The sequence below is a fragment of the Pundamilia nyererei genome, unplaced genomic scaffold (assembly GCF_000239375.1).
Source record: "Pundamilia nyererei isolate P.nyererei 1_Seehausen unplaced genomic scaffold, PunNye1.0 scaffold00098, whole genome shotgun sequence".
In the NCBI taxonomy this organism is placed as follows: Eukaryota; Metazoa; Chordata; class Actinopteri; order Cichliformes; family Cichlidae; genus Pundamilia; species Pundamilia nyererei.
In genome coordinates this window covers 2,165,870-2,191,396 of record NW_005187499.1, presented here as the reverse complement: position 1 = coordinate 2,191,396, position 25,527 = coordinate 2,165,870, and the positions used below count along the sequence as shown (strand labels likewise).

The 25,527-nt window shown below is 40.9% G+C and overlaps 1 protein-coding gene across 10 annotated transcripts in view; it reads right to left on the bottom strand.

The window, feature by feature from the left end:
• The window catches only part of ctnnd2b (catenin (cadherin-associated protein), delta 2b), a 231,489-nt gene that overhangs the window by 142,130 nt on the left and 63,832 nt on the right, over nt 1-25,527 (bottom strand). For 8 of the 10 annotated variants that reach the window (XM_005740267.1, XM_005740268.1, XM_013912714.1 and 5 more), the window contains one exon: nt 8,657-8,769. In XM_005740267.1, coding sequence (XP_005740324.1) covers nt 8,657-8,769 — 113 coding nt within the window. Of the gene's footprint in view, nt 1-8,656; nt 8,770-15,510; nt 15,563-15,855; nt 16,099-25,527 lie in introns of those variants that run through there. The other 2 variants (XM_005740271.1, XM_013912718.1) reach the window with 2 other exon arrangements.

The following is a 25,527-nucleotide window of genomic DNA, read 5'->3' as shown; positions in this document are numbered from 1 at the left end:
TAATGACCAGAGAAATTCTGCAGCTTTCCATCACTGTAGACAGCTAATGCATGTCTACTCTTAAAAAGATTTAATAGCTCACTGTAGCTTTAACAAAATCTGATTTGCCAGTAGAACTATTAAGCTGAGGCTGTTTGATAAGAACAACTGTCTATTATAGCTGTTATTTTTGTAGTTTCTACTTTCAGACTCATCGGTTCACTTCCTAATGAAACTGTGTGTGTAAGCCTCCTTGTTTGACAAGGCTGATATTTACCTCTTAGACTTTCTGTAATGCTCTGTATAGCCAAAGTCCATTCTTCCGATTACCTCAAAGAGGAAAGACTTTTTCCCTCCTTTGGGTCTATTAGGGACCTTTCCTAGAAAGCAGTTTTTGAATGTAATAAAAACAGGCAGTAGCTCTTAGTGAAGCCTCTCCTCTTTGCAAACATCTCTGTTAGTGGATTTGTGCTGAGGGAGAGAGAGTCACACTGCTGTGAGTCTAAGCTGGCAGAGCCTTGACAGCTTCTGGGTAATGGGCGCTCACTGGGCTCGCCAGACAGGTCACATTTTCCCACCAGACGAGTGACAGTGGGTCTCACTGGGTGCTCTGGTTACAGCCAATACTTACACACACACGCGCGCACATAGATACACACAAAAAATGAACATGCACATGCGCGACACACATGCAGTTACCATTTAGCAGCCAAAAAAGCAAGTGGCCGTGCATGTGATTACCTGACAAATGTTGCAAATGAAACAGCCAAAAGCAAGTAGCCTGACATGGGAGGCGGCGATCCATAGTGGTGCCACCAGAGAGATGGTATCTGTAGCTACTGAGGGTATTCTCGCTGTCATAGGTCCACTTCGATGATTAGATAGAAAGATGGTGGCCAGGGAACAGTGGGATAAATATAAAGAGGCCACTCTTGTATCCTAGAGTTTGTCCTACTTTGCTATATTTCAAGTTACAAGCTAAAGGATTCTTAAGATTAAGTAGCTGGGTAAGATACGATTCAAGCAGCCAGTCCAGTGTTGGTTTTAAAATGCACAAACACTCAGCCCTAAGCTAGTCCAGATCTGGCCGGTGACTTTGTTTTCATTTTGTACAACCAAGCCAAAGTTAAAACCGCTACAGGACACAAAATAATAATGCTGAAATGTACTGCTTGAGCAACAAAGCGCTGTTTGTATAGATCAGAAAGACAGCTGACAGCATGTCTGTGTAGGTTCTCAGTCATCCAGGACACGTTAGTCTTGAGGGCTTGAAAAGACAGTAACTGGACTTATTTAGGTTTGTGAAGATATTTTTCCTTCGTCCAGGAGGATTCCTCAGATGTGAAACAACTGATGGAGAGTCCCACGGAATTAAGGGTTAAATACACACCTAAAGAAGTTCAGGCGCCTTCTTTCCAAGCCCTCAAGACAGCTGACAGGTTGAAAAGAGCTGGAAAAGATGATGAGCGAAATGTAGACAGAACTAAAAAAAAATATGGAAGGACATAAACTGACATCAAAAACGGAGGTCAGAGGAGAAGAGATGATAAAAGTGAACACGAGGGAAAACATAATAGCAAGAGAAGATGAAGAACGAGAAGAGCAGCTCTCTCTAGAGCCAAAAATCGTGGGGAAAAACAGGGACCGAAGCTTTTTAAGTGCTGTGTATTCAATATTGAATATCTGCAACCAGAATTGCACTGAACGCTTCTACTGATTAGTTTTATCTACTCTAACTGTGGTCAAAAGAACTCTTTGCACAGACAAAAACACTGTCTCGGTTTGACTGAAAGAGTAACACACACACACTGTGGATTTGTACTTTTTGAAGCGATAAAGCAGCAGCATGTGTCGCAGCAGACACTGTGACCTGTGGTGACTGATTAAGACCGGAAAGAAAGGCAGAGCAGTAGAACTCATTAGCACCTCTGAAAGTCTTTATTTTCTGCAACACAACAGGAGCAGATTCCTGAACTGCCAGCCCTCCACAGCCATGTGGTCATTCTTAACACTCACTTTGATTTGAAGTTTTCTTTAGCGACTGTCTGCAAACAGAACTTCATCATACTGTAGCTTCCTGTTAGACATATCAAAGCCAAACATTCAAGACAAAGAGATTCAGGTGAAAAGACATCTGATATAATCTATAAGATTAACAAAGAAATTTGTGACAAAAAACCTTTATTATTCTAGTATAGTTACATTTTTCTTTCATAATGTGTTGTTAACACAGGGTAAGCCCAAGAAAGGCCACGCTGAACACAGCCCCGTCCTCTATTGTTCTGCTGCTTTCTATCTTTCACCGCCATCAGCAAGATGTGTCTGAAAATTCTACACAGCTATTGTATTATCTTTGGTCATATCATATCTACTGTGCCTCAATCTATAAACTTGTGGTTTATCTGGGTGTAGAAACTAGAGCTGCTGCTGCTTTGGGAAAGACAATAAGATGGTCCGTGATGGATTTGTCCAACAAACTAATAGAAAGAGAGTAGCTCCACACATCTTGATGATATTACAGATTAGCTGGCTTCAGATAGAGTTATCCTACAAATAACACATTTTATTTTCCGCATAATTAGTTTCTAAGAGAGCGAGAGAGAGAGAGAGAGGGGGGGTGGGGGGTAATTGAGTTGATCTTCGTTATTTGGATAATTACGAGTTGAAAAGATATGACTAATCTAAAAAGCCTTAACTGTTTCTTTTTAATGCCCCTGATCATGAAGAAATTGTATAGCAGAAGGTTCTTTGTTTTTTTTCACACAAGTATCAAATCAAGAATTAAACTTTAGAGTTGTACAGAGTTTGTAAAACTTAGTATGACCACTTTTACTCTTCAGCAAAGCTTAAACACTCTCAGGCAAGCTTTCCTGAAATCTCTTTAGGTGTTCCTCAGGAATATTTCTCCAGGCTTCTTAAAGGAGATTCAAAGATCTTCTTTGGATGTTTTTGCCTTTTGTTCTGTTCTCTGTAAAGATGATCCTACACTGCTTTAATAATATTGAGGTCTGAGCTCTGGGGAGGCCAATCCATGACTGATAGAGTTCCACTGTGTGTTTTTCTATGTAGGTATGCTTTTACTGCATATCATGCTGAAAAATAAGCCAATCAGATGCTTTCCTAAAAGTACTGTATTGTGAATCAAATCACTTTTCTGCATTTATAATTCAATCAACTTTGACAAGATCCCCCAATAGCACTGGCTAAAATATCCAATATCCAAAGAAGAACTTCAAAAGTCTTTCAGAAAGCTATTCCTCAAAACTAGCTTAAAAAAATACAAGAAAGTCTGGTTTACTGGGAGCAAAAAAATAAATAAATGAGGTGTGACTCAAGATTTCTGCACAGTGCTGATCATCTGTACCAGACACTTGTCACACTTTATGCTACACGACTGAGAACAGTGGCTAGCTAATCTGGAACATGCAAAGTAAGAAAAGCTGAGACTGTTGCTAATATATAATATGACTTCTATACTGGGTGCTGTTTTAGCAACACATTGGTTTAGAACACACTGACTGTTAACAGCTACATTTTTTAGCTATAATTACATATTCTAATTTGCCAAATGAGGCAAAGCAATCTGTGTCATGCTAACGTTAATCTAGCTAAACGAACAAATAGAACAACAAAAGAACAAATAGAAGAAAGAAACAAAAAGTCAACAAGAACAAACGTTATGGATCAAAATGACAAACAATTAACGGCAAACGCTGCAACAGTTTGCATTTTTACGTTGTCTGCGCTGCTGATGTTAAATTAAAGTTTGTAGCTTACATACAGTTTCAATATGTTTCACCACAAATGCTACCAAGATGAATTCCTGTCCGTGTATTGTAGCTGCCGATTATATTTTGACCCCTCTGTTCTCTGGGACAAGCAGTGATGAATAAAACTATTTGGAACAGCAGCAATACTAATGTTTCAGAGGTAATTGAACAATAAATCCAACACGCTTTAGGCACTACAAACCTCCAGCATATTGCCGTGCTGGACTTGTGTGTTTTGCCAAACCATTTGTCCATTTAGTAATTACCCCGCAAGTCAAACAAAGTGGATGGCCTATAAAATGGAAGACAGTGTAATCCGGAGGACGCTCTGCCCCTCACTAAATAATAAACCCATCTAATCGAGTTTGCAAGACTGCAGCATTTATATCTGCGCGCGGCTGTGTGATGAAGTGGAAGACACGTCTTTCCGGACTCTGCACCTTTTCCCATCCCACGTTGCCGCCGTTGCAAATGCGGTGACAGCGCCGAAGAGCTATACGTGCATCAGTTAATTAGACTTGTGAATGAGTCAGTTTTAGACCATCTTCCTGCTCTTTGTTGGTCCACCCCTTAAATTGAAATGAGAATTACAATACGGGCAGATGAGTAATTAGTCTGAGCCGGACGGAATCCCCACTCGCTTAACGGAATCAAAGAGAAGAAAAGATGATGGATTGTGCACGTCTATTTATGTGTGTGTGTGGGAGACAGAGTGAGAAAGAGAAATGAAGACGGAGGCTTTAATCGTGTTCCACTGTCCTGAGAGGAGGGCTAAGTGCATTATCACTATTGTGTCAGCAGTGCAGTTTTCACGTTGGGACCAGTATGGAATGTGTAGAATGTGTTCTTCAGGCTCAGAGCAGATATTGAAGCTGCCGTCTAAACTCAATCAGAGGCAGATAATATAACAATGCTTTATGTTTTTCGCCTGTGTTATCAAAAAATATATAAATAAATAAAGGAACAAGACGGCCCCGCACAGCACAGTGGACTCTGACAGTGGAACATCCTTTAGAAAGACCAAAAATAAATAATGCTGCAAAATGATTTTGCTGTCTTGGGTGCAGTGAGGAATTATTAAAAATATCAGGTTTATAAGCAATGTTACCTCTAAGCCAGCGGTCCCCAACCTTTTTTGCGCCACGGACCGGTTTATGCCCGACATTATTTTCACGGACCGGCCTTTAAGGTGTCGCGGATAAATACAACAAAATAAAACTAGTAACGGTACCGAAAAAAAGAAGATTTATTCATAACACACGTGAAAAGACCCAGGAAAACCGAGTTAACGATAAAAACAATAACAAAATAACGCTGAAAACCGATAAAAACCCTGGAAAAAATACATTTCACACCTGAGCCTCAACTCTCGCGAGTACCAAACGACTCACGGACCGCGGACCGGTACCGGTCTGAGGCCCGGGGGTTGGGGACCGCTGCTCTAAGCTGTGCGCGTGCGCAATTGTGCACTGTTGGCTCGGTCTCTGCACACAGAAAATCTGCGTTGCGCACACAAAAAAAATCTAACCTGAATTGAAATTAAAATTAATACTTTAACAATTCTGTTTTTTAGTGTTAGTCAGTAAGTGACTGGCTGCTCCTGTATGGGATTAGAACGATGCCGCCTTATCCCATTGTCCAGCCAATAATGCGATTCACATTTGTATATACGCAGCTAATCAACGTTGTTGGCAGGCTGTTTTAGCTAGCAAAGCGGCGTTGCTGATGTGGAGTGAAGCCACGTTTCCTATTGGTTGAAAAATTTACTATGCGGACCAATCAAAAAATGATATGGCAACATGGCATTTAGTTGTTTAGGAAGGCGGGGAGTTTTAGGTGACGGCGGTGTTTTGAGATTTGAGAGATTTGGGACATTTAGCGCAAATCTTGTGTAGTTAGTGTGTAGTGTAGTCAATAGTTTTGTTGTGTGTGTCAGAACAATGAGGCGACTGCTGAATGTTACAGGTGTTACAGGAGTCACACATCTCCTGTTGTCAGGCCTGCAGGTATCAGGCTGTTGTTCTCCTTTATCTCATAGTGGACAGAAATTATTTTTGGAGTGGCACAAATAATTTGTGTGGCATCAAATCTGCAGAACAGCTGATTGTTCTGTAAATAGTTTGAAATGTTTATTTGAAAAAACGCCTTGGCTGCATTTTTAGGTAAACAGCTGCAAAAACTTTGTTTGCATAACTCAGTTACTTTTTTGAAGAAGTAACTATATAATTCATTTCCTTTAGAGCTTTATTTAAAAAAAAAAAAAAGAAAGTTGTGTTTTCAAAATTGGAGTTCAAGTTTCAAGTTTCAATAGTGTTAACATACTACACAGGTCATGAACAAGATTTTTTTTTAATTTTCATTGTAAGTGGGCTAAAGCACTTAATTAAAAGTAGTCTAACATAAATGTAAATGCTGTAATTTGATTATTTGAATAAACCATGTAACTTGGATGGATTCGATGCTGGCGGGACCACAGTGCACACGTCTGCTGTCGCTCACAGTGGTCCAAGGGATCGCTCAGAGAGTTTGTGTGTCCGCTCAGACACATGAAAAATTAGAGGGAACATTGCTTATAAGGGTTACAAAATTCTTCATATTTGAGCGTCCATTATAACGCCTTTGAACGTTAGTCAGGTCACATAATCGCATCGCGTCTACATTACCTCTCTTGAAATGATGTGTCAATTTGGCATTAGATTTCTTTCAAATTCAAATCCTTCCAGGGAAATGAGATCGTTTCTCAGGCATAACTCTCAGCATCAAGGCACAGCGAGTAGTTAATGTGCAGTTAAAAGCTTCAGGAATGCAACTCGAGCCCGTCAATAAACGTTAAGCCTGCCAGTAAGGTTTTGACAGCACATCTAGAGTTAGGTTCATTAATGGTCTCAAGCTTTTTTTATATACTTCTCCTTAAAATGACTCTGAACTGAGCAACATGTGTTTTACACCATCACAGCCTAATTGCTCCCTGTCTTTGTCACCTCCCTGTTGTTATTCTGTGCACTTAATATGAACAGCTGAAAAAGACTAAGAGGCGATAACGGTGAACATGTGTTCTTTACATGGGTTCAGCTAAGGGGATCGTAATTACTAAACGTGTAAAAACCTGATAGCAATTCTCGTGTTGTTAAATAACACAAGCAAGCAAAGCTATCATTTCCTATAAAAGGTGTTTAGGAGGCAAAAGGGAAAAATTGTTTAAACTAAATTTTAATTAGTAGAGCATCAGGAACATTTCCTAGTCAAAATATAGTGCATTTAAAAACCCAATGATTTTTTTCACTAATAAATGAGCCTAGCCTAGTTGATTGCCTTGAGTTGTGCTGTTTCAAAGCTGTACTAATCAATATTTTCATAATACAAACAGGTGAAATATCCAAGTGTAGTTGGGAAGGGATTGTGAATATAGATCCGCAGTAAATTACTGACAGTGTGCACTCAGCATCTTAGTCTGTTTGGTTTTGATGTCTACGGTTCTGCAGCACCTCAATAAAAGCTGAACCCTTGTCGGTTTGCTGGTCTGAAGCAGTCAGGTGTGTGTTAACACAATGCCAAGGAGGAAAGACATCTGCATTATTGCTACCCATCAATCTGGGAAACATTACAAAGTCATTTCCATACAAAAAGTTCAAGTCAACTGGAAAACATTCAAGACTGTTGCCAGTCTTCCCAGAAGTGGACGTCACAGCAAACTCCAAGGTCAGACCGTGCAACGCTCCGAGAAAGTGGAAAAAAGCCCAAGAGCTACACCGTAGACTCTACAGGCCTCAGTTAGCAAGTTAAATGTTAAAGTTTATGATAGAAAATTTAAAAAAAGAGTGAACAAGTATGACTTGTTTGGAGGGGTTGCTGAGTTCTACATGCTACTGAATCACAAGGTACACTTAATTTTACACAGGACTGCTTCTCGAACTGGAAGGTTGTTTTTTCTTCTTCTTTACCCTCATAAATAAAACCTTAGAACTGAGAGAGGGTGCACAAGTATGACTTAAATGGTTTTGATGCATTCTCAATCATCCAGGTAAGAAAACCTCCAAGAGGTTATTCTGTTCATCTGGACGTAGCATTTTCAGTGGGAGAAACGTTTCGTCACTCATCCAAGTGACTTCTTCAGTCTCCTTCTTCAGAGACTCAAGAAGTCACTTGGATGAGTGACAAACAATACAATGAGTGCTACATACAACAGCATTTATGAAATATTAGCAACAATCGCTTAAGCTAAGATGCATGGAGATAATAAGAGTAATATATTAAAGAGCAATTTATAGAGTAAACTATTAATGTTTACTGGCAAGTTAGGTATAAAAAAATCCAGATAAATGCTAATGTTTCTTAGCGACTAGCTGAAGTATAATTAGTTATTTTTAAGCTATCATTTTGGCTATAGTCAATATGTAAACACTGATTTTTACTGTCTGTTCTGCTCCTTCTAATGGTGCCTTAAATATAAATGTCAGCTAGAATGTAACTATCTATCTAGGTACTGTAATAATGCTCCCTGCATTATTTAAATGCTATAATCTAATGAGATACAAGCTCACTTAAAGTGAGCTTTTAAAAATAATAATAATATGTAATCTAATTACTGCTGCACTGTGCACACTACTCGACTGCACTATAACAAACCTGAAACATCACATCAGCACATCTCTGTGTATGTTTAAACTGGGTAAAAGAAAGCAAGAAAAATTGGGTGCAGCGCTGCTCTCTCCGAGTTCAAAAGCAAATCACTACAGCGCGGTTACCAGCACACCGATGAATTTTGGACACGAATCAAGGAGTGTTTCTCTAATGCGAGCAGCTGTATAGCTAGTCACCTGCGAGAGTACAGCTGACACACACAGGTAGAGTGTACAGAAGATAACCTGACAGGTGTTGGACACACAAACACGTTTACACGCACACACCTGATGCTAGTCATGCTTCCAGTCTCAGAGCCAAGCTTGCATCTCTCCAGCTGACTGGCGACAATCTGTCGTTCGGCTTCCAGCTCCCTGGTCAGACGTTCAAACTGCAGCTCCTAGAAAGAGAAAGAGAGACGGGGAGGGAGAGCAAGAATGTGTCAAAACAATCTGTCTATTTATTTACTGTCACGTTTACAGTCATCCTGAGCATTAGTTTGGCTGCGTTCTCGCTGACACATTTTTAATTGTTGTGAAATGGACTCCGCAGTCTGTGGTGGGAAAACAGGCCAGATATCGCTGCGTCTGCCAAGTTTCACACTGCCAGATATTCACAGAGAAGAGTTTGACATGTTGCAAAACTGTGACACCAAACTCAAACCATCACAAATGTGACATTTGCTATTGTGCCACTGAGGAAAGTCATGGAACAGCAGAAGGTTTGGGGGAGAAGAATTCTGCTATTTTTGACGTATAGTGTCAAAAAAGTTGTAAGCATTACTCTAATACTTGGCTCATCTATGCACTGACACCCGATGGATTTATACCCTGCTGGTAGGCATATGCTGGTTGATATTAATGGAGTGGTGGGAAAAAAAGTTGTCAGTCACATCTCACAAAAAAACATTCATCCCCCCCTCCCCGCCCCCAATTGTTCTAAGATAACAGACAAGAAGGACAGCCCTAACTGTCCAGCCAGTGTGACGAAGAACTTCAGCTGCAAGAACATCCCTGGGGAAATGCATGTACCATGTTAAAGCTCTGCACATATGTATCTACGAGGAAATTGTGCATTCCCGCATACTCTAAAAATATGAATATGAAGAAATGGGCCCATTGAGATAAACAGCTGGTGACACCAATTCTCCAGTGGAGTGACATTACACCACTGCAGAAGAGATTGCAGCAAAATGATCCAGTCCAAAGAGCCACAAAGAGGATGTGGAAAACATGATGGACATAATTTAGTATGTTTTATGTATTTAATTGGATGGTTTTCTATCTTTCTGGCAGACCAGGAGGTTCAATGGTTTTTTTTTTAAAGGCCGTGCTTAATGGTTATTTCCACTGCAATTGCGTCACATTAGCTACGTTCACACTGCAGGTCTTAATGCTTAATTCAGATTTTTTGATCAAATCCGATTTTTTTTGTCTGCTCGTTCACACTACAAATAAAATGCGACAGTAAACGCGCTCTAGTGTGAACCCTCAAAGCGGCCCGCATGAAGAAGACGTCACACACAACGCGCTCTGTTTAGACCCAGAGTAAACAATGGCTGTATCCCAATTCAGGGTCTGCAGCCTTAAAGTACGCAGCCTCAACGATCCTCAAGGGCCGCGTACTCAAAGACCGCTAAGGCCGGAAGTGCGAGGCTTGTGAAATGGGACGGTCTAGCCTCCGTCGCACTGCCCAGGTTGCCTAGCAACCATGATACTAACAGCTGGAAACGTGTCATACAGCTTTGTTTGACAGACATGAAGGAGAAAATCTTTTGTTCATTTGTTTGTTTCTTTCTACATGAGCTTTGATCATTCTCTGTAAGATTAAGGTCAGCTATTGAACGGCGTATATTTTAAAGTAAAGGCTTTAAAACCAAGTTAGTACAAACGTCACTAATGTCACATAACTTTGCCGACATGTTGCCAACAGTAATTTTTAATGTTCTTCGTTATTAAACATTTGCACATAAATAAGTGACATAATATTCTGTACTTAATTAAAGTTTACTCTTCGGCCGCCCCTCATCCGCCGTTTTTTTTCGGCAAAATTATTCACACCCACCGCCGCGCTATGCATTCTGGGATATGTTGGGCCACGAAGTCTACACCGCCACAGCCTTAAAATTCAGGGAAATGAAGGACGCATTTCAGGGCCGCATTTCGAGCAGCCTTTGAATTGGGACAGCCTTCGGCGCGCCGCTGTGACGTAATCGGCCTTGAAATGCATACTTTAAGGCTGCAGACCCTGAATTGGGATACAGCCCCTATTGTCTGACTGATGGCCCTTAATATAAAGACTTCGGACTTTACATTTCCCAATTTTTGCTTTAAGTTATTTTGTTATTTACATAATAATGTAAATAATCTAATAACTATCCTTATTGCTGTTTTAGAGAGGAGCGGTGCTTCAAAGGATAGTAGCAGATTATATCATCTGAACTGACTAGTAGGTCTTTGGTCATTAGCATGCGAGCCTCTCTTGAAGGGGGACCTAGTAATGCTAATTTGTCAGCTAATGCTAGCTAGCTTGGTTAGCAAGCAGCAACATACACAGAATTTCGCTCACCAAAATTGAAGCACAAGCTTTTTGGACAGTCTGTACCACACAGCAAGCCATTGAACTAGTCAGATAACCTTTTAAAAATGACAAGAGTTTGCGGTTTGCTGAGTTTCAAGTCTGTATTTGTATTTTTGGCTTCTACAACAGTAGCTTTGTGTCATTCAGCCTTGAAACCCATTTTATTTTCTTTGTCCTCGCTTAAGGTAAAGTTTCTTTTCATCGGCTTACACCAGGTTTAAACAGCAACTGGGTGGGGTGTCTGTCCTGACATGGTGATATTAGAGACAGCTCCAAATCCAGGAGCAGAAATATTGTTTAATATTTATAGGACTCTGAAGTGTGAGCCTTGGCTCACAGAGAGTCCAGCATTCTAAGAGTATATGTGTCACAAAATAAGGAAAAATGTAATAAATTGTACTTTTCGCTGTTCCCTTATTTGACAAGGGATCGCCACAGCAGATACTTTGGTATATCTGATATGGCGGATACCCTTTCTGATGCCTGCTCAACCTCTTTAATGAGAGTAAAAAGAGGAACGTCACCACACAAAGTCAAAGCTGGAGCTGTTTAAAACTGTCCAGTAGAGGTGTCAGTAGTATGCTTGTACACTGGTGTTTTAAAATATTTGGTTATTATGACTTTCAGCATTGAGAACCAGAACACTGCAGTCCTGTGCAGACAGAAAATATCTTGCTAGTTAAGCAGACTTGACAGCCATGGCACAGATCATGAAGAATACTCTATTAGGGTAATATTTCACTGCCTGGTTTTATAACGCATGGATATTGACTGCTAATAGCAGCAACTAAAATATACAATACAAATTGTCAAAAAATGAACTTGAGTTATATTTTATATCTAAACTCAATGTATATGTTTGGTTTAGGACGCTGGTATCTGTTCAAGGTTTGGATGGCAGCTTAGTGAAACCTATAAGCTCCATTTTAAAAAGTCAAAAAGTTTTCATAAATCACGCGTACGTGCCATTTAAGAGCAAATCTTTTCATTTGGTCTCTTGATAGAGACCTTTTCTTAGGCTTAATTTATGCGTGATGAATAACCACTAATTAGCTGATGTGCCAACAAGCAAGCAGCTGATTAGGATATTTGTGTCTGCTGCTGTGATCATTATAGCTGATTAAATAAACAAAATTTACCAATTTGTGCGAAAGAAAAAAGAAATAAAACAAGAAAGATCAAATTGTTTTGCTGAATCACTCAAATCAAGTGGAGAAGGCACATCAGCGCTCAGCCACTGCAGTGCTGGTTTCAAAGGTATGGTTTGGATCTTTAAATGGCTTTCTGACAGTCCTTTGGCTGGTTCGAGATAATAAAAGTGACATAACTACAATAAGTCACGCCAGACCACAGGATACAATCAATCACTGTTTCCAAGGCAGCGTTTAAATAAAGACGAGCTATTATGAAAGAAATATGCACTCATCAACAAAGGAAGGAAGTGAAGAGAGTGATACAAGCGCACGTACAGAGCCTATTTCTCAGATCCTTTAAGGTTTACAAGTTTTCCATCACCATCATTAACCTTAATTAATCCCCCCCCCCCTTTTTTTTTTTTTGGTCAGGCTGTGAACCTGGCGGCTGTTGCCTGATGACTAAGACCCTGTGCAGGTAACAACCAACGTTCTGTGCAAAGGTCGTTGTTTGCAGCCCGACTACAAATGCAGATGAATGCAGCTAATAAAAAGCTTAATCATCATCAGACGATAGCTGATTGTTTTCAGATTGCATTTTGGGAAATGCATTCCTCTTGTGGTTTCCACACTCAGTGTTTGGCTGCACATAACCAAACTCACTCAAATGTGACTGATCAGCACTCTGACTGTGCAAACTGAAACCTGAAAGCTTCCGGGACCAAAATGTTCAGCCCTCGTCAGCAAATCCATCATATTCATATGCAAATATCTGTTTACAGGGATTTTTTTCCATCAGTCACCACACAGTACTATAGGAATACGTGACTCCTTGATTAAATCCACCCATACTTAATTAAATTCAGACAATGCATTTAGTAAAGGCGCACACTTCTTTACATACAGTCTTATAGTTGATGGTGCATGTCAGAGTGGATCGGTCTGTCTCAGGGCACAAATGTAGTGAAGGTGACAGTGCCCAAGAGTATAGGTTCATCATTCTCAAATGGAAGAACTTCCTAAATCTGGCAGTCAAACTGAGTAATAGCAGAGGATAACTGTTAGTGCAGCACTCCTCCAATCAGGCTTTGAAGGAAGAGTGGCCGGAGGGAAGCAATTCCTCACTAACAGGTACAAGACAGCCCACTGGTGGTTTGTCAAAAGGCAGCTGATTGGGCTCTTGGGCTATAACAAGAAAAATCCTCTGCCCTGATGAAATAAAAATTGAACTGTTCCACCATAGCTCCCTTTGCCATGTGTGGAGAGAGCCGGGTAGGGAGAATCACCTTATTAATGCCATCGATACAGTCGCTCAAAGTGGTGGTTAGGCAGCATCGTGCTGTAGGGATGTTTTTCCTGTGACAGAGACTGCAAGAGACCCTTCGGAATAAATACAGAATAATCCCGAGTGAAAACCGTTTTCAGAGGGCTCAGGATACCAAGCTAAGCAGAAGGTTTATATTTCAAGAAGACATTGAAACAAAGAACATCACAGAGAAAACACAAGAGTTGCTTTGGATAACACTGTGAAAATCCTGGAGTTTTGCAGGCACGATCCAGACCTGATGCCAGGAGCAGCTCGGGAGACCTGAAAGCGGCCGAGCACCAACACTCTCATTCCAACCCGGCTGAGCTTAAAGGATTCTGCTGAGAAGAATGGCAGAAACCCCTGAAAGAAAGGATCATTCCCAAGAAAACTTGAGGGTGTTATTGCTTCCAAAGGGGCCTTAACCAAGACAAGGACCTGAATACTTATAAAAACTGCACATCTCAGACTTAACACACTCCAAAAACCTGTTTTTTGTTTTGTTGTTGTTTAGTACGTGTGTATGATGCCTCAAAAAAATCCATCTTAAGATGAGTGTGAATCATAACAAAACTCAAAAAAACAATCCTATAAGGGGGAAGAAAGAAAAATAGCACCCTCTAAAAACTCAATAAGTTTCATTTTGCTTACACAATAACTCAAAAAAAGACCCAGGTGGAGTGCCCAGCAAAATTAAGTTATACAGATTCAGAAAACAAATGCATATCATTAAAAGAGAATAAAAACCAGTCTGCACCCAATGCAGCTTAATATTAGCGTTGCCATTTTTAATGACCTAAAAAAAAGCTTGAAAAGGAACATTAATGCTATTTATAGTGCTAACACAATGCGTATTTTATGGCTAAGAGTAGTGATGGAGAACATAGTGCTGGACTGTGGGAGCGTAAATGCCTAAGATGCCTGAGGCAACTCTAGGCTTCCCACCATAATGATACAATTTGATTATAATGAATCATTAATGTAATAACTTAACAAATCAAATTGCAAATTTCACTGTAATTACGCAACATCTTATTATTAATGGCAACTGGCCAGACATACAGGCGCACACACCAGCATAGAGAAACATATGTGACACAGACACACACACAGGCATACAATGATAATTAAATACATCTGTAAGGATTCTGCAAGTGAGGACACAAACGTTGCACACATCAGTGGGGACATGCTGCTGTGCCTTTGTGCTGGTATCAAGACAAACCAGGCTCAGGGAGGGACAGCCATCTGAGTGATGAGAGGACAAAAAAAACAAAACAAAAATAAAATGAAACAACCCCCCCCCCCAAACAAACAAAAAAAACACACTGTGGAAGAAAGAGATAAATAAATATTAACTAATCAACATTACACCATTTTAATACCATTCAAACTATTCAATGAACCCTTGTGCATGGTGGATGGGGCTGTGGGATTAATGTTGATCGCTATATGTATTTGCAGTGACCCTTCCCTTCAAGAGGACAAGCAAGGTCCAGTAAAATCCCCCAAACTCAGCCCCTCCACAAAGCCATGAATTTTCTTCTCTTAACTTTGTCACCCGTGTCCGTGTTCTGCAGTCAAACCAGAAGACGTGACAAAGTGCAGCTTCTGAAAGCATTTTGTGAAGCAGAAAGTCTGGATGTTAACATCCACAGTGTGAGAACAGTTCGACATGCTTCACTGTTTGCACACTTTCAACATTTTCACACAGCACTCGGGATAAAAATATAGCTGCTTAACAGAACCCAATTAATCAGTCATATTTGAGAGAAAACTAAGAAGCCACACATGCACGTAATTTTAGCCCTTTAGCCTAAAATCAATCATCATAGTATCTGTTGAAGTTTTAGCAAGCAGCCAATCCCCCACCAGAAGCACACTGATGCTTTCAGCGTCTGTGATCTCATGATCCCATTGAAGATAAAAAGCTATAGTCTTCTGATGCCAGTGAGCTGCATTTCTTATTTATATCTCAAACACCACTCCACACATGGAAACTGCACGTTTCTCCCTGTGCGATCTGACTTTTTACGCAGCCAAATCAATCTAAACCCCCATAATCAGCTGATGCAACGAAAGGAACAGCGAGAGAGAGAGAAAGAAAAAAAACACAACCTACTTTGAGGCAAAGTCTCTGTAGCAGATGAGGGAAAAAGTGTTTTTTGTTGTTTTGCACAGAGTACACACCAGCAGACTAACAGGCTGACTAACCAGCTCCATTGTGAGCTGTGAGAATTCAGATGCAAGTCTTCTCAGAAACAGCCAAACAAAAGCGATCACTCCCTCCTTTTTCTACCCGCCCTCCACTCCTCGCCCCCTCCGATCTCTGCTCCCTCCAATTCACGGCTGAGGGGCAGACACCTGTTACTGCAGAGCAAGAGGAAGGGACTGTGATGGAATTTAATGCTGGAAAGAAGAACTGGTGAAGGAGTTGCATAAAAAAATAAGCAACGCAGACACGTACCTTCACATGGACCATACTTCACAAAGAGACAAAATCACAGAATATCCTGCTTTGCTTTGCTCCTGTCTAGTCGAAAAGCGACAACAGTGCTCCCTCTCCCTCCTCCAAACACTCATCTGTCCTGGGTCAAACCAAGTGATAGAGAGACAAATAGAAAGACATAGAGCGAGAGCGTGCGCGTGAGAGAGAGAGAGAGACCACAAGTGTCACTTGAGCTGCCTGCACCTCGGCCCCTTGTCTGTCTCTCGCTCTCTCTCTTTGCTTCTATGTCTGTGTCTCTTTTTCTCCCTCCTCCGGGGCCATGAAGCACACACTCACACACATACACACACTGTGTTCACTGAGGCACAAAGGTCCCCATGGCAACGGAGCATTTAGAAGCCCCGTGGCATTATTTATGCAACGTTGCATCACAATGGGCCCTCCCACCGGCACAGCATGCCAAAAAAGCCCGCCGCCGCTTGCCAGTCACTCTCTGTGACTCTCACTCTCCCTCTCTTTCTCTCTGAGCAGACCATCTGCACCCCCTCCCTCCCTCATCCACCATCACTGAAAAGCAAGGAGGGATCTTGGGAGGAGGAGAGCAAAGGAGCCTGAAGATGGAGAGGAAGTGGGATGGAGGAAGGCACTCTCACTCACAAACACACACACACACACACGCGCACACACACACACACACACACACACACACACACACACACACACACACACGCACACACACACACACACACACGCACTCTCTCTCTCTCTCTCTCTCTCTCTCTCTCTCTCTGTTCTGCCTCAGTGAAATCCTATGGGCTGAGACGGGATGTAAGGAGTGTATGGGGCCAAAAAAGTGCATTAGGTGTGTTATAACTCACCCAAACACAAAACCACATGTAGATTACACACGGCTGTAGTACGATGTAGTTATTATCTGCAAAGACCCGATCACATCACCATTTTATAAAAGTGTACAATCAGGTCATTTCAACTGAACCAACATTTGTCTCAGTGGAATCTAAAGCAGTATGACTGAGCCTTTCTGAACTCTAACATGAGGACGCGCCAAGCCTCAAGGGAATGGAGAGTCACACTATCCAAACTACACACCGAGGCGGAGTGTAGGTGTCTTTGCTTAAGTGCTCCACGAACAGGGGTGGTTTGTATCGTGCTCGAAATCTATTGTTCTTTTAGTGACTGTGCAAGCTTGGTGGCAAAGTGTCAGCGTTATCATATCCCAGAATAAGATAAATGTATTCATACATAACTTCCCTTAGCTGCTAACATGTTAGGGTAGGATTGACACAGGAGAAGTGAAACGCTGATGTTCTTTCCTGGCTTTCACAAACAGGTGCACTGGCTGCTTTTCACCTCATTCATTTAAAGGTAGACTTCTTTTGTACACTTATATCAATAATTATAAACTTCAGTCCAACTAAAATTTGAAATGAGCCATCTTATCATCAAGTGACATTGTTGCCCTCTGCAGGACTGAACTATTAGGAGTGGTAATAGATAGCCCTGTATGACATTAGGCCTAACTTATTACAATTAGACTGAAACAGGACTAAACTTAGTTGTAGAATTTGAGGTTTCTTTCATAAAACAAGTCAATGGAAGTCTGAAGTAGTTTTCACTGACTGCTGATTGACTCCCTATTGTCTGTTGGTTCTACTATTTCATACTAGCAGATTATTAAGATTGTTGATTCTGAATTAAGCTTTGTGGTTGGTGGTGTGGGGCTGGAAGTCCGCACAACTGGTCTTCCAAAATGGAGGATGCTATCATATAAACTGCATTTACAGTATACAGTTTTACAGTGGCTGATTACTGCTAGCATGTCTATGTACAGCTAGTACCATAGACTACAAGTTAACTCGTCACAGTGTTAACTTACAGTGAAATGAAATATTGTCAAATAATTATACCCAGGTGAGCATCACATGAAACACACACATGCATAACCACGTCTTACCCAGAAGCAATCTGACTGGAAACCTGAATCCATGATTTCGCAGCAGGTGTTTCTCTGATTGTTACTTTCCATCGTGCCAAGAAGCCATGTGAACGTATCTTCAGACTGTTTTAGTTTTGTTTTACGCTCTCTGACTCGCCCACCTCCTCTCTCTGTCCAAACAACACTAAAGCAGTCACTGCAACCCAATAAAAACATTGCGTGCATGCAAAGCTCCAGCGTCCAATCATTTCCTTATTCAAATTTGAACTGGCTCAGTTTACGTGGCTGTTCAGCTTCAGGCAGGTTAAATCACAGAGGTAAGATGAGTGTTTGGGTGAAACAGATGGATCAGTTTGATCAACTCTTTGTTTCGGTGTGAAAGTTGGATAACAGCAAATGATTTGAACACGCCCTGAACATGTGTGTATTTGTTATTTCAGGCTAAAGAAATGTGTCTTAGTAGTTGTATCTACACAGTAAATTGTATGGCCAGCAACAAAAGATTGTTTTTCCCCCCAATCGATTTCCATTAATTTCAGAAAGTACTTATCAAATGGTGAAACATGTTGTGTTACTCTATCACAAAGAACATTAGGCCTAAGCAATACTGCATCACTGTTCTACATCTAAAGAGTTTGGAGACGCCTTTACAAAGACTGGTGAGAGCAATGCAGAGGCAGAGACATCCTGCCTTTGTAATCACATCAAGATTGTTTCATTAGACCCTCCTTCCCTCATGAACATAAATGTCTTCTAACTTCAAAACATCAAGTGTGAGGGCAGAAAGCTTTGACAGAAAGATGCAGATTAAATGAATCAGCTATTCACTAGCAGATAATGATTCTTTTTGTCTCGTTATGTGCAAACACCAAACATCCTGCTGGGTCAGGACTCCATGGAGGTATGGCTCCTGCTAGATGTTGGACTTTAAGGTGCTATGTGGCATGGTAGTATCCATTGATAGAAGGTGAATTATGGCCATAAAAAGATGCACATGGTCAGCAAATACATTTGAGATAGGCTGCACTATTCAAAGGATGACTGATCAGTAGGAGGTTGATTCCTGTTGTTCAATGGTTTTGAAATGATATACAGCAGCACTTTTCTACTCCCAGTACAACAAGCCACATTCACCCAATCACAGGGGGGCAAATTCGAGGTTCAATATCATCCCCAATGACACTAGGACATGCGGACCGGAGGAGCCGGGGCTCAAACGAATGACCTTCCCGTTAGTAGACAACCCACTGCATCTGCTGAGCTGCAGCTGCTGCCATTGAAACCATCTCTAGCAGGCTAAGATGCCAGCGTCTGTCCTGTTAGGATATTTTTGGTGCAGAACCTGACAGTCATCCACCTCAAGATTACATGTGCTGTATATTCTAAGATTTTTGTCTGCTTAGTTGGAAAGAATAGCTATCTGAGGTACCACAGCCTCTCTGCCAGCTCCAACCAGTCTGGTATTCTCCTCTGACCTTTCTCACCAACAAGCGGTTTCTGTCTGCAGAACTGCCACTCACTGGATGTTTTTTGTTTTTCACACCATTCTGAGTAAATTGTAGCAACAGCTGTGGTGAAAATCCCAGAAGATCAGATGCTTCAGAAATACCCATAACACCTGGCCTACCACCAACAATCATACCACAGTTAGTTAGCTAGTAAAAACCAGCTGGATTATCAAATTTGCAAATTTTTTAGAAATGTTCAAAACTAAATATCGGCTGTATAAATGTTTTAAGACCTAAAACTGAATCTCCTAATTACTACTTCTCTTAGTTGTAAAAGTAGTTATAGACCTGGTTTGAACTCTGGGCTTAAAAATGGCCCACAGTTCAAACCAGGTAATCAATTGATGGTTTAATTTCCATCAATTGAGTTATTAATTGCAGTTAATAAGGGAGGAAAATAAGGAAAATTGGAGTCCCTTTTGGATCTGCTTTTTCTGTGTGTGACAAAGTGGGTGCATTTGTAATGCCCTCCCTTTGTCCCAGATGTGTTGACCTCTTTTTGCACATTATTCTGTCTCTGTATTTATTTGCTATGATTTGCTATTTGTCAAAGTAACATTGCTGCACTCACTATCCCAGGTTTGTTTGTGTAAGCATTCTGTTGCCAGCAAATCAAACATACTGCCAATTAAAGCAAATACTCAGTTACATGTTTCTTTATATTTTATTATGTTACAGATTAAAGGGCGATTAATGGCCCTATATATAGTCAGTCTCTGCCAGACTCAGATGAGAGAGGAGAGGTGAGCTGTGGTACCAAATCCAGGTACTTTTGAGTTTTGTTAATGAAGTTACTTTGGGGGTAAGTTTTGTTTGGAAGTTTCATGCAGGATGGGGTCCACTGTAAATAAATTGCTCACCTCTGAAAACCCCAAATGTCTCCTGAGTCTGCTTCCCTACCACCTTCTTTGACGTTCGAGTCTGACTACTTCACACTGTGAAAAACAGTGTTGTTCTCCATAGACCGTAAATGCAGCTAATGTTACACAATATAATAATAAGCACCAAAAACTAATGGAAAACAATACATTTTGAAATTTTGCTAAATTTCCTTCCCTTCATTTGATTCACACTGGGTTCGTCTGCTGCTAACTATTCGTGGACGTATAACATTTTCTTTATATTTACCACTCAGGCTAAAAGTTGAATATGTACTGTCCATCACGTCATGGTTAAAACCTTTATGTCCACTGAGGCAGCCACGTCTCCTAATGCATGTTTACAGAGGCAGGAGTTCGGTCCATAATTCAAATCATTATTACGTGCTGGATTTTCAATCAGTTTCCAAGTGCTTTAACATTTATATCTCATACAACTTTCTGATTTCCCAATGGCCCCACCCCACCTGTTTCTAAGTCCCGCCCTTGTACCACTTCATTTAGAAAAAAAAAAAAAACAACCCTGCAAACACGCCTGTTGTCTGGGGAAATAAGTGGCTTAATAAAAGGAGCCCAACATTTTTTTTGCCTTTGGGCAAAGAGGTTAATCCAGCCATGAGCCTCACTGATTGCATGGGTGTCATTTTCCTTCAAACTCAAAAAACTAACATAATAGAAACGGACTATTATTAAAGCTTTTGGTCCTTTAATCAATAGACTACACAGCCTTAACTTTCTTGAAAAAAAGACACACACACACACACACACACTCTGGTGGCAGGAACTCTGAATGTGTGCATGTGTGTGCATGTGAGCGAGTAATCATAGCTTGATAAGCAATTGAGAGAAAAGGACAACAATTAACTATGTCTTAATGAGCAGGTTCCACAATCAAGTGCTTGTCAGCTGATTGCATTACTAAAGATTCAGCTCCAATCTGAGCTTCTTAATGGAGACAGAAGGAGGACGGAAAGAGAGTTAGTGTGCAGCCACTAGCTCATAAGACCACGCTGGCCCCTGAAAACCCCATTAAAGCAATTAGTAAAGTAAGATAAATGACTGTAGGACAGTGGTGGGCTGCATGGGGAGCAAAGTTAGAGTGTGTGTGTGTCCTAGCTGAAGCCGTCCCTCTCTCTTTCTCTCTCTCCCCAGTGTAAAGCGGTATAATTGTGCCCCTTGGTGTCCGACTGGCATTTAGATGTTTTAGATGGGGGGTGGTACTGTTCGATGCGAAAATGTCACAGTGGCTGTGTAAGCTAAGCCCCTAAGTTAGTGTTTCAGGATGGACAATTATTAGGCACATCCAGCTGGTAACAAAGTTGTCCTGTAGGTGGAGGGGAAAAGGCCAACATGAGAAGGTGGGGCCTGATAAAAAGATTGTGTAGGGCAGCGGTCCCCAACCCTTTTTGCGTTTATGTCCGACAATATTTTCACGGACCGGCCTTTAAGGTGTCGCGGAAAAATACAACAAAATAAAACCAGTACTGGTACTAAAAAAAAAAGATTTACTTATAACACATGGGAAAAGACCCATGGAAACTGAGTTAACGATAAAAAAAAAAAGAAGCTAAAACCCCTGAAAACCATGAATTTCACACCCGAGCCACAACTCTCTCGGCCTGGTACCAAACGACTCATGGCCCGGGGGTTGGGGACCGCTGGTTTAGGGAGCCATATAAGTGTGATAAAGAAAAAGGAGAGATTGGGGGGGGGGGGGGGGGGGGGATTTAACTCTCCTCAGATACTACTTAAGCGTTCATCCCAAACCAGACAGATTTGTATTGTTGTTCCCCTGTAGCTGGTCTAATTCCTCTCCTCTTCCCTGCTTCTCTTTTCAACTGGCTTCAAAGATGTTGGTAGGTACATAAATTATGAGCAACGGTAAAATATTCGGAGTGCTGTGTCTTTGTTGAGCTTACAGTGCTGCTAAATAGGAACGCTACTCAGCTGCCATCAAGGTAAAATTGTTTATTCAAATCAAAATCTCAAGGATGTTGAAAGCTCAAGGCCAAGTCATGAGGTAAACATCTAAAGGCTAAGAGTTCTCTCGGGCTTTCTTGACATTGTTGCTTTAATCGCACTGAAACACCTTGTGGCCTTTTTATTTCTGCCTCGTTTATTGCCCGTTGCTGGGAGCTTTGCCAGTCAGGCATTTTGTTTCTCCCCTCGAAAAATAAAAAATAACAAACGCTATCTTCAGGTGCAAATGAGGACGCATAAGCACCTTTACCTAATAAAAGCTTGGCTGTTTGAATCCAAAATGGATTCAAAAACAAAACAAAATACAAAGACTTGCATGAGATCACAATAGATCTCTCTTTTTAAACATTTTAATCTTCTCTGAATTCATGTAATCACAACCCACGCATTGTTCCTCTTCAAAAGTCCAATTGTACTCAACTAAAGTGCAAACCAAGTGTCTTGCCACGCTGGTTTTTAATCAAGGATGTGTTAGTAGTCGACTTATGTGGGCTGGACTCCATGCAGAGCAGAAAGGATTAGTCAAGTAAACAATTAGCTGATTAGAGGAGCTATTTTGGTGAACTGTTTCATTTGGCTGAAAGGGGCAACATTTGTTGGTTTTACTTTCCCAAATTTTAGGATTTTCTTATGTTTCTTATGTTTTTCTTTAGTTGTTACTCCCCAGGAACTGAACAGATGCATAGACTGTAACTAAACGATGGAATAGCCACTATGTCGTCACCAGTTAGATTGTTAGTCCTCCTTTCTGTTTTTGTTGTTTTTGGTCATTTTGTTTTGGTTTTGTTTGTTTTTGGGTTTAGAAGGGACTATATTTGGATGAAATGCTAAGTTAGCAGATAATGCTAACAAACTTTGTTAGCAAGCTGCATGTATCCAATGCACAAATGCAAATGCAGTATTTTTTTTTAATTACTGTCAAGTAAAACACTAATAAAAATTACAGAAATTCCTTAAAAGTAAAGGGAGAAAATGGCAGGCTGTGCTACACAGTCTATATTTTTTTCAGATTCTTTTATTAAAATGTTATAAAAGGGGCACCTGGTCCAGCAGGTGACCACAGGGGCTGAGCCAGGGCCCTGTGCTGGGCATCCGTCCCCATCTTTTATTCCCCTCTTCGGACAAAAGTTTAAAATAAAGGTCCAAAATGCCACAAAAAGCATTGGGGGGGGGGGGTTTATAAAGAATGACTTGACTAGTCATTACAGGAATTGTAGTTTTGGCATTTCTACAATGATCTGATTTTTTCCAGAATGTGCTACTTGGACAAAAGTAGGCATCTGAATATGTGAGTTTCCTTCCTGAGGCAGTGTAAATGCAGAATAGCAAATCAAGTGCATGGAAAATTTACAGTGAGGATACTGCAGCCAATGTTCAAGTTGCGCTTCAACTTTTGATCCCAAAACAAACTAGAGGCCAACCTTTGTTAAAATTTTGATTTATGTTTAAAGCCAACAAAAAATACAGCTTTGGGCCAAGAAAGTATCAGTTAAAAAACAGCAAATTATTCATTGCTGGAACTTTGTGCGCATCCATCTTTCTCGATGACGTCAAAGAAAGAAGCAGCAGCAGCTAGACTTTGATCAGGGACATTAATATGCACATTCTATAAATGTATGAATGATAAGCTTCTGCTTTAGACAATGTGAGATCAGAGAGAAGACTGAGAGCAACTGGAGACCGCTGTTTTCATTCAGAAGAATTTCTGTAGCCTTTCTCTGCAGACAGTTCCCCTTGTGGTCTTCTTCACTTTGGTTTTACCTCACATACTCTGTTCTGTTGCTGCAGCTGTTCCCACTGAGCTTATTCCACTTGTATAACTGGCTGTCTGAAGAAGTGCTCCAGCGTGAGACATCGCTCAATACAGTCAACATCAAGACAGTTTTGCCACTTTCCATTTTGGTTTAGCTTTACTGTGCAAATGTGTTCAGTCTTTAAAAATGTGCCATGTTCCAACTGTGGACATTTTTTCCACATCTCATTCAGCTCTGCTTTTATTTGATGAAGGTGTGAATAGCAGAAATGACATGGAATCTCCATCCATCCGTGCGTCTACCACTCCGTTTTCTACCACTTATCTGTGTTCTGTTTGTGTGGGCAGCAGTTGGTAACAATGCCCAGACTTTATCTCCTCCAGCTCTTCTATGGGGATATCAAAAAGTTCCCAAGCCAGCACAGTGTCTCCTCCTGGGTCTCCTCCGGTTTGATGCATGAAGAACATCTCACCTATTACGTGTCCAGAAAGCATAAACCACCTCAAATGGTTCTTTTCAAGCAGCTCTACTCTAAGCTTCACTCTTCTGATGAACACTGACACACTTTAGAAGGAGCTTCTTGCTGCTACTGACTCAGCCTTGGATCAAACCACGTGCCAGGTCCCGACGGAACTAAGGGGGTAGGCTCAATCACCAGGTGCTTTTCTGATCCCCTCCCCCAGTGTGGGGCCCTCATCTTACTGTTCCAGGCCTGTGCCTGGTTGTAATCTTCATAGCCTCTGTCAGTGCGCCCCAGGGTGGCTGTGGCTACAATGTAGCTTGCCATCACCAGTGTGTGAATGTGTGTGTGAATGGGTGGATGGATGACTGGATATGTAAAGCGCTTTGGGGTCCTTAGGGACTAGTAAATACAGGCCATTTACCATTTATTTCATAGGGGTCTTTTGAATTGCATTTTTTTGTCACATAGTGTCCCTCCACCCAGAGATCATATGCAATCTGATCTTTTCAGTTCTTATTCGGACCACTTCCATATTTGGTCCTAAATCAGGTACAGCTAAAAAAAAAGAAAAAAAAAGAAAAAGTGCACTATCACACTGAAGAGTCAAATCAGAATTCATGTGGACTTAACATCGCTCACCTGATGGTCTAGCTTCAAGTGTTACAAATGTGGAGGGACACTGACAGGTGGGGTTAAAAGTAACCGTCCTCCCAACATCCGGAAATTTTTGCAGAAATCTGCTTCAGTGAGGTAATTCATCTCGCACGTCAAAGACACCTGTCTCCAACTCGGTATTTACACAGAATCAGCAACCGTAATTAAAGAAATGTCTCTTTTCTTATCCTCACCATCATGCCATGTTTTCTGTATGACAGCGTGTTTTGTCTTTAGTATTCTTCATTTTTTGCTTGCAGACGAGTTTAGGTAAAAAAAAACAAAACAGAGCAGCAAACCTGATCTGAGCACTGCGATGTGAATACAGAATTTTAGATTTAAATGAGTGTGACTTTACTAGGTTAACCACACATCACCACTGACACTTATCGACCTTTAATGTATCAGTAATATTTTATAATATTGATGAACATTTTCAGCACTGTCAGTAAAGAAATCCACCCTTCAATTTTTTAAAATACATTTTCATTTTTCA